This window comes from Phoxinus phoxinus, assembly GCF_949152265.1.
Source record: "Phoxinus phoxinus genome assembly, chromosome: 11".
NCBI lineage: Eukaryota > Metazoa > Chordata > Actinopteri > Cypriniformes > Leuciscidae > Phoxinus > Phoxinus phoxinus.
Window position 1 is genome coordinate 35,353,402 of NC_136886.1, and position 10,000 is coordinate 35,363,401.

A 10,000-nucleotide genomic window follows, 5' to 3' on the forward strand; every position below is an offset into this window, starting at 1 on the left:
TTTATTCAGCTTTCAGATGAGGTATAAATCTCAATTAAAAGAATTGACCCGTGTGACTGGTTTTGTGGTCCAGGGTCACATATACACCAGGGATTTTTATGTAGGAAGTGGAAGTGAACATTAGTCGTCCCACTGGACAAGTTAAATTTCAAACACAATAAATGCCATGTTACTTCACGTTATGTGCCGCTCATTGCGTCTATTTTACAGATTTAATTTTACCGATTTGAAACGAAGACATTTTTCCCCCACAATCCGTCGAACCAGCGTCCAACTCAGAATGCTTTGATTGGCCAATCAGGAGTCGGGCCAAGTTGATTTTTTTTTACTTGCCTCAAAGCGCCAGGAAAAGCTCCAAAAACAAGTCGCCGTACAGTCACACCAACAGCACCATACCAATTAAAATGGGATCGAAAATTTATAACCAAATGGAAATGAATTCGACTGGGTTTATGAAGACGGAGTAATGGCGTCTGTCGGGGAAACCCAACCCGGCTGACAAGTGACGTTAGCTAGCTAGCGTCCGCAGCCGTGTACTGTCAACAAGCATTACCGCATTTGTATTGGTTAAATGTACATAGTTAAATATTAGCTAATGTTCAGATGTAAAGTAGCTACACGGTTTAAAGAATCCGTTGGTAAATCAGCCTCTGCCGGGTAGAAAGTGGCATTTATCAAAAATAAATGATATAATTATAAATCTTTACCCGGACAAGTGACTTTTGTGCATGGACAAGTGAAACATAAATGTACTTGTCCGAAGGACCAGTGCCTCAAAAAGTTACTGTCAAGCCCTGAACACTATTTTATTGCATGTTGAGAAACTAATGATAATCAACATTGAAAATGAAAACCTCAAAAATGTTAATTTGCCACAATTGATACCATGTCAATGTGCTAAAAGCAAGCGTACATTTCTATATAAAAAAAACCCAGACATGTTCTTATCATATTTATGAATCTGAAATTATGTTTACACACGGATCTGAAGTCAAACTGATTCAGAATCCAGATTGCAGCTGACGGAGGCCTGTGCGGATTCAGCAACACAATGCTTCACTTATATATTTAAATTACAAGTTCCGATCATATTTATGAATCTGAAATTATGTTTACACACGGATCTGAAGTCAAACCGATTCAGAATCCGGATTGCAGCTGACGGAGGCCTGTGCGGATTCAGCAACACAATGCTTCACTTATATATTTGACTCAGTCGTCACTAGAGAAGCAAAAGCAAGTTGATTTTTGGGTTTGACAACATAATCTGTTCGTTCCGAGACACAAAACAACATCAGATCAAACCGGGAAGCGAATCAACATCAGGAATATTAATAGCAGTAGCAGCGCGTGTTATTGGACCGTAATAAGACGCCCGTGATGTTTTTGGTTTTGCTTTCTGACCGAGCAGACGCCGCTCTCCATCCTCGCGACCTGTGTGTGTGTGTGTGTGTGTGTGTCTCACCCATCGCCTGACGCTCCTCTAGATGTTCATTGCGGATGGAGGCTCAGGGTGGAGGTGAAGGCGGGCGAACCGAAGCTTTTGTTCGCATCGGAGCGTCGGGATCGCGCGTCGGATCTCGCGGATGATGCTTCAGTGACGCGCGGCCGGCGATGCGGGCGGATCGCACGCGTCTCGATCGTCTGTGTGTAAATCCATCGCAAGGCGCAGAAGAAAGGGAGAGAAACGCGCTCCTGATGCGTCGACGCGTTCGCCCCGCTTGATCTCCGTGAACGGGCGCGCGGAGCCCGAGCTTCAGTGCTTCTCTCTCGGTGTGTTTTCTGCTGAGATGACGCTCTTCCGCCCAGCAGTGTGTTCGGTGTGTGTGTGTGTGTGTGTCCGTCGGTACCGAGAGAGAGACCCGCAGCTCCGCCCTCCGGACCACCGACACACACACACACACACACACACACCGAGTGCGACAACCAGCGGATCACCTCAGCATCCTCTCACGCGCTGCTCTTCATCCTCCGCGCGCTATTCTTCATCAATAGCTTATATTTAACACGTTTATCATGCTTCATTTACATATAAAACACGGATTGATATTTTAGCACATAAAGCGCAATATACACTATTATCTCAGCTAAATGAACCTCTCATATGAAAACTAGTTGATTTTGGACACATACAACATCTCTAATGTAGGCTATTATTTGTTTTACGTCCCTTTCCCAACTCTATCCAGAAATTAAGATAATTCAACAACGTAGTAATTCATATATTAATAAATTGTAGTGAATGTGAATTTAGTTCCTCACTTTTTTTTAACACAACCGTTACTCCAGGAGTTTATATTCCCGTTACTAAATAACATTCCTTATAAATGTGACGCACAGGAAGTGACCTCATTTGAACTTGTTCAGATACATATTTTTATGCTAGATAGGCTATATATATACATGCTCATATAAAACAATGACTTATATTTGAGCACATAAAGCGCAAACTAGTATCTCACCTAAAGAACCTCGCATATGAAAACTAGTTGTTTTTAGACACATAAAACATAAAATCTAAGAATGTAATGTTTTTTAGTTCCTCACATTTGATTTAGCACAACCCTGTCACTGCAGTTCTTCCCGTTACCAAGTAACATTCCTTATAAATGTGACGGAACTTATTCTGGAATATTATTGTATTATGTTATCAATAGTTGCTAATGTTTTTTTTGTTTTTTTTTAAGTATTTAATGCAAAAAAATAACATATATCGGGTTTGTCTGATGTTAGTTCTTTTCTATTTTCCCCAAGAAATATTAATTATAAATGATCCCTAAAAGAATATATTGTGATATACTTCATTTTGCATGGTAAATATTACACCCATACATTTTTTTTTTCAAAATGCATACCTAAACATAATTTATTCTTAATAGAGATGGAGTCGTTACAAATGTTAATTAATGACAAAAAGACTTCAACTTTATGGAGAAATAATTCTTTATAATATAATCTTGCAATCTTAAATGCGTCCCTATGGAAAAATAAAAATATTTCTCCTTTTGTTTGTTTATCCTCCAGAATGTTTGCAGCTATGATGATAATGCAATATCTATATTTGAATAATTATTTCCTGTATGTTGAAACCTGTTATATGACTCATTTGGTTCCATAATTAAAATTTTATTTTTTATAAATTGGAGTGTTTCTCATCTCAGCATTTCTCAAAATCAGCCGTTCAGCTCAACGTTACTGTAAGAAAAATGACCAAAGATATATATATATATAATTTGCAGAAGTTGCAAATCCCACAGAAAATGAAACTGATCTAAATGAAAAACATTTGACTTGCTGTGGTTGACGGATCATGTCATGACACACTTTTGAAAGCACCCCTCAGTTCTGCTTTGTGAAAGCTAAACTAACATCTGGCATCTGATCATTCTGACATCTGACAACGAATGTGTTCTGATAATGGTTTTTCCATTAGAGGATTCATCATTACAGTATCATGTGTTTTCCAGGAACCTCAAAACAAGAAGTCTCGCCTGAGATGGAAGCAAATCCACTTGTTATAGCGCCACCTTGTGGCTCATTCTAAGAAACACATTGCAAATCCTGCAAATGCATCTTGAAATTCATGAAGATAAGACATTCAAAGGCATCTTTAGATGTTTCTTGTTGTTGCAGATGACGACCGCACAGCAACTTGTACATTAGTTCTTCATTAAAGGGCACCTATTATGCAAAATTCACTTTTACAGTGTTTGAACATAAATGTGTGTTGGCAGTGTGTGTACACAACCACCCTATAATGATACAAATCCAACCAGTGTTTTTTTTTAAATCCCCATAAATCATAAGCACTGTCTCAGAACGAGCTGTTCTCAGAATCAATGCAATGTGACGTAGAATTGCACAAGCCCCGCCCATGACTGTTGATTGACACTGCAGTTTGAGCATGGACCCGCCCTGAGTGAGCTGGACACAGGCCCCGCCCACGACTGTTGATTGACACTGCAGTTTGAGCATAGACCCGTCCTGAGTGAGCTGGACACAGGCCCCGCCCATGACTGTTGATTGACACTGCAGTTTGAGCATAGACCCGCCCTAAATGTGAGCTAGACACAGGCCCCGCCCACGACTGTTGATTGACACTGCAGTTTGAGCATAGACCCGCCCTGAGTGAGCTGGACACAGGCCCCGCCCATGACTGTTGATTGACACTGCAGTTTGAGCATAGACCCGTCCTGAGTGAGCTGGACACAGCCCACGACTGTTGATTGACACTGCAGTTTGAGCATAGACCCGCCCTGAGTGAGCTAGACACAGGCCCCGCCCACGACTGTTGATTGACACTGCAGTTTGAGCATAGACCCGCCCTGAGTGAGCTGGACACAGGCCCCGCCCATGACTGTTGATTGACACTGCAGTTTGAGCATAGACCCGCCCTGAGTGAGCTGGACACAGGCCCCGCCCATGACTGTTGATTGACACTGCAGTTTGAGCATAGACCCGCCCTGAGTGAGCTGGACACAGGCCCCGCCCATGACTGTTGATTGACACTGCAGTTTGAGCATAGACCCGCCCTGAGTGAGCTAGACACAGGCCCCGCCCACGACTGTTGATTGACACTGCAGTTTGAGCATAGACCCGCCCTGAGTGAGCTGGACACAGGCCCCGCCCATGACTGTTGATTGACACTGCAGTTTGAGCATAGACCCGCCCTGAGTGAGCTAGACACAGGCCCCGCCCACGACTGTTGATTGACACTGCAGTTTGAGCATAGACCCGCCCTGAGTGAGCTAGACACAGGCCCCGCCCACGACTGTTGATTGACACTGCAGTTTGAGCATAGACCCGCCCTGAGTGAGCTGGACACAGGCCCCGCCCATGACTGTTGATTGACACTGCAGTTTGAGCATAGACCCGCCCTGAGTGAGCTAGACACAGGCCCCGCCCACGACTGTTGATTGACACTGCAGTTTGAGCATAGACCCGCCCTAGCTCTGTGGGCATTATTGTCCGACTTGAACACCATTACTGTGAGTTTCTGTTTTGATATATCATCTTTCTGAGAGATGAGATTGTTCTGGCTCTGAGGCGAGCTGGATAGGCTCCGCCCCCTGTGCGTGGAACCGCATCTCATTAACTTTTAAAGGAGTTTTTCTCAGCCCCCAAAAAAATGACAATTTAAACATGATGTAAAGAATGATCTGTGGGGTATTTTGAGCTAAAACTTCACTTACACACTCCGGGAACATCAGAGACTTATTTAATATCTTGTGAAAAGGGGAATAATAGGTGCTCTTTAAACGACTGACCGGGTCTCTGACACACACACGCTTAGGAAGAAAAAAGAGGGACGCACCACGATATATCGGCCGCCATATCGGTATAAATATATGTTAGTTTTAAATGTTATCGGCGTAATAAGAACATTTGGCAGATATATTAAAGCTGATAAATAATGGATTATAAGACTCTTCAGATGCGCACTGTTCATCATGATGGTTTTGAAATGCTTGAAATATGATGGGAATCACTTCAAAAAGGAAAATACAGTTCAGTGCAACATACGCAGCGCAAGTCTGTCATAGAAGCTACATAAACTGAACATATAATTAATTATAGAACATTATAATTGTGTGCTTGAGACCTGGTTTTAATGGCGAGACTTGTTTTTGTAATCAGGCTCTCAAAAATTATATAACATTTTTATTTAGATTTATCGGCCAATATATCGGCTATCGACTTTCAAATATAAAGAATTATCGGTTTCGGCCAAAATGAAAATTTCAGTGCATCTCTGAGAAAAATCGAGCCGGGAATAAGAGCCTCTAATGTTTATTATAGGAAACAGAAAACACACACACACACACACACACACACACACACACACACACACACACGCAGGTTTAACTGCACTTGCTTATCTTCCTGAAAACAGACGTCAAACTTCACAGAAGCAGAAAGAAGCTCAGAGAAATGAACGGTTATAAAACTCAAGGACAGCACTGTGATGAATACACACACGTCATTGTGAACGACCACAGTCTGCGGAGACACTGGGGCGCTCTTCCCTGGATACAGTCGTCGAGCTCTTCTGGTCATGCATACGGCCCACAATCATCCTGTACACTGAACTATCCCCTTAAGCACAGACCCAGAGTCCACATCCCGCACTCCACGGGCTCTTGTGTGTCCCGTCACTGCGGGCCCATCTCCCCCGCCGGGCCGTCGCTGTGGTCCATCCCCCAGAGCCGGTAGAACTGGCTGAAGTCCACGTACGGCGGCACGCGGCCGGTCTCGTCGGGTTGCGCCGCTTGGCTGCGCCGGAACAGGCTGCCGTCCCCCGAGCTGGAGCTGGAGCTCTGCGTGTGTGTGTTCGTCGACTGCAGCGTCGCTGTGGGACTCTGGCTGAGGGGCGGGGCACAGAGAGAGAGAGGGGCGGAGTCAGGGCGAGGGGCGGAGTCAGAGAGAGGGGCACGGTCAGAGACACAGGTGAGGATGGGGGTGGGGTCATAGACACAGGTGGGGGCGGGGTCAGAGGCACAGGTGAAGATGGGGGCGGGATTAGAGACACAGGTGGAGGAGGGATCAGATACACAGGTGGGGGTGGGGTCAGAGACAGAGAAAGGGGCGGGGTCAAAGACACAGGTGAGAATGGGGGCGGGATTAGAGACACAGGTGGAGGTGGGGTCAGAGACAGAGAAAGGGGTGGGGTCAAAGACACAGGTGAGGATGGGGGCGGGGTCAGAGACACAGGTGAGGAGGATGGGGGCGGGGTCACAGACACAGGTGAGGATGGGGGCGGGGTCAGAGACAGAGAAAGGGGCGGGGTCAAAGACACAGGTGGGGGTTGGGTCAGAGACACAGTTGAGGATGGGGGCGGGGTCAAAGACACAGGTGGGGGCGGGGTCCAATACACAGGTGAGGATGGGGGCGGAGTCAGAGACACAGGTGGGGGCGGAGTCAGAGACACAGGTGGGGGTTGGGTCAGAGACACAGGTGAGGATGAGGGCGGGGTCAGAGACAGAAAAAGAGGCGGGGTCAGAGACACAGGTGAGGATGGGGTCAGAGACAGAAAAAGGGGCGGGGTCAGAGACACAGGTGAGGATGGGGTCAGAGACAGAGAAAGGGGCGGGGTCAGAGACAGAATAAGGGGCAGGGTCAGAGACACAGGTGAGGATGGGGTCAGAGACAGAGAAAGGGGCGGGGTCAGAGACAGAGAAAGGGGCAGGGTCAGAGACACAGGTGAGGATGGGGTCAGAGACAGAGAAAGGGGCAGGGTCAGAGACACAGGTGAGGATGGGGGCGGGGTCAGAGACACAGGTGAGGATGGGGTCAGAGACAGAGAAAGGGGCAGGGTCAGAGACACAGGTGAGGACGGGGGCGGGGTCAGAGACACAGGTGAGGATGGGGTCAGAGACACAGATGGGGGCGGGGTCAGAGACACAGGTGAGGATGGGGGCGGGGTCAGAGACAGAAAAAGGGGCGGGGTCAGAGACACAGGTGAGGATGGGGTCAGAGACAGAGAAAGGGGCAGGGTCAGAGACAGAGAAAGGGGCAGGGTCAGAGACACAGGTGAGGATGGGGTCAGAGACACAGATGGGGGCGGGGTCAGAGACACAGGTGAGGATGGGGGTGGGGTCAGAGACACAGGTGAGGATGGGGGTGGGGTCAGAGACACAGGTGAGGATGGGGGCGGGGTCAGAGACACAGGTGAGGATGGGGGCGGGGTCAGAGACACAGGTGGGGGCGGGGTCAGGACTCTCACTGATAGGCTGTAAGGTGTCTACGGTCAGGGGAATCAGAGGACTCATTAGACTACAGTTAAGTGAGGGGCCGTGGAGAGAGGTGTGTGTGTTATTATCTGTACACGGTTATAAACTCATCAGGTGTCGGAAGCTACAATCGCTGAGGCACAGGGTTCCTATAGTTAACTAAAACATTACTTGAAATAAACTGAAATACAATATTTAAAATATATATATTATATATATATAATATATAAGCGTTTTATTTTTTAGTTTAATTTATTTTAGTATATTTAGTTTAACTTTATGACTAACTAGAACTGAAATAAAAATGATAGCCAAAAGTTTGGAATAATTGGGATTTTAAAAATGGTTGTTTGCGAGAAGTCTCTTTTGCTCACTAAGGCTGCATTTATTTTTTCAAAAACAAACTTTGTGTGTGAGTGAGTGAGAGTGTGTGTGTGTTACCCAGCGGTGGGTGTGTGGGTGTCTGTGTGTGTGTTACCCAGCGGTGGGTGTGTGGGTGTCTGTGTGAGTGTGTGTGTTACCCAGCGGTGGGTGTGGGTGTCTGTGTGAGTGTGTGGGTGTGTGTGTGTGTGTTACCCAGCGGTGTGTGTGTGTGTGTGTGTTACCCAGCAGTAGGTGTGTCTCCCTCCAGTGTGGACGCTGTGTTGGAGCCGTTGGTCAGTGTTCCCTGCGCCGGCATGACCAGAGAGAGTGTGACGCTGGTCTTACTGGTGCTCTGATGGTTCGAGTACGGCACCGACACGGGGTAGATCCGCCCGCCTGCCACACACACCCACCCACACACACACACACACACACACACACACACACACACACACACACACACACACACACAGTCAGTAAATGCACCTAATTGTGAAAGACTACAAAATGACTTCTACTATTTATACTCCACCAGTGAAACGTCTTGGATCAGTGAGATTTTCTATGTTTTTAAAAGAGTCTCTTGAATGTCAAGAATGTCACATGATCTTCAGAAATCAGTGTAATATGAGGATCTGATGCTCAAGACACATTTATGATTATCACAAAAGCTTTCTTTTTTAGATAAATGCTGATCTTATGAACTTTCTAAACATCAAAAAATCCTGAAATAAAAATGTACACGACAGTTTTCAACACTGATAATAATCATAAATGTGTCTTGAGCATCAGATCATCATATTACACTGACTTCTGAAGGTCATGTGACACTGAAGACTGGAGTAATGAACAGAAATGCAGTAGTGTTAGCTGCGCGGCGATGAGGTTCACCTTGCGTGGGCGTGAGAGAGCCGTCCACGAGTGTGTCGTTGATGACTCTGATCAGTAAAGTCATGTCCTCGTGTTTGGCGCAGTGTGTTGCTCTCTGTCTGCCGCTCACGTACACGTCATGATGAAGCCGCTTGACTCGCTCCACCACCGACTGCGCCGCCGCCTCCAGGGTGGCCTGCTGGGCCAGCTCCGCTGCTACCATGGCAACCACCTCCTGCAGGGCATCATGGGAAATGTAGTTCAGGATATCAAATCTATGCCATTGTTTTTGGAGCCTCAGAAATAGTGGAGTTCAGTTCGGTAGCTCTAATCTAAAATCACCATGACATTTATTGGTGCCCATCATTTTGATCGAAACATTTTACTTTTTTGTTTTGTTAAATTTTTTTACTTGATCGGAATGATAAGTAACTTGGTAAAATAATTTCAACAGGTTAAATGGTCCTGAACACAACAGTCACACTTGTGCTGCTCGCGGTCAAAAATGAGCGCATTGTAAATGAATGTGAGAGTTTCCTCTAGTGGAAGCGTTTGGTACTGCAGCCGAACACACTCTCACTGAACGCTCATTTACTGAGATATCAGCCTCACATCTGGAACACGACTTGTTTAGATTTATGGCTTTGATTTTCTTGCAGTTTTAGAGTAAAACATGATTTTGAAAATATATATTTCATATACAAATTGCAAATAGTATTTTTGTGCATTTTTCATAACAATAAATGTAAAACTTTGTAAATTTCATTTTTTTAAACTTTTTTCACTTCAGCAATAATCTGCCACGCGTCGTCTTTAAAAAGAGATCAAATGTGATCTTAAATAAGATTTTAAATAATGTAAATTTAATTTAGTACCATAAAATCGCCTAAAAATACAAAATATTAAATTAAATAAAACATTATCGAACTAAAATATAGTGCATTAATTTCATTGAAAAACAATATAATTTCGGTCATACGCGATACGTGAGTAAATCCTGAATGAGAATAAGTTCCTCTTGCAGCATCTCTTCTCTT

The 10,000-nt window shown here is 45.2% G+C and overlaps 3 protein-coding genes across 9 annotated transcripts in view; 1 reads left to right on the plus strand and 2 right to left on the minus strand.

The window, feature by feature from the left end:
• mgat3b (beta-1,4-mannosyl-glycoprotein 4-beta-N-acetylglucosaminyltransferase b) overlaps positions 1-1,979 on the minus strand; it is a 28,808-nt gene extending 26,829 nt beyond the window's left edge. The window contains exon 1 of one of the 2 annotated variants that reach the window (XR_013799521.1): positions 1,466-1,846. The gene's annotated coding sequence lies outside the window, so the exon portion shown is untranslated. Of the gene's footprint in view, positions 1-1,465 lie in introns of both variants that reach the window. The other variant, XM_079628161.1, reaches the window with a different exon arrangement.
• cyth4b (cytohesin 4b) overlaps positions 1-10,000 on the plus strand; it is a 182,941-nt gene that overhangs the window by 55,558 nt on the left and 117,383 nt on the right. The gene's annotated exons all lie outside the window — the stretch shown is intronic.
• Positions 5,700-10,000, minus strand: part of tab1 (TGF-beta activated kinase 1/MAP3K7 binding protein 1) — a 21,892-nt gene continuing 17,591 nt past the window's right edge. For all 6 annotated transcript variants that reach the window (XM_079628166.1, XM_079628165.1, XM_079628167.1 and 3 more), the window contains 3 exons: positions 8,985-9,198; positions 8,336-8,489; positions 5,700-6,363 (listed from right to left, as the gene is read on the minus strand). In XM_079628166.1, the coding sequence (XP_079484292.1) occupies positions 6,153-6,363; positions 8,336-8,489; positions 8,985-9,198 (579 nt within the window). In that variant the 3' untranslated portion in view covers positions 5,700-6,152. The remainder of the gene's footprint in view (positions 6,364-8,335; positions 8,490-8,984; positions 9,199-10,000) is intronic.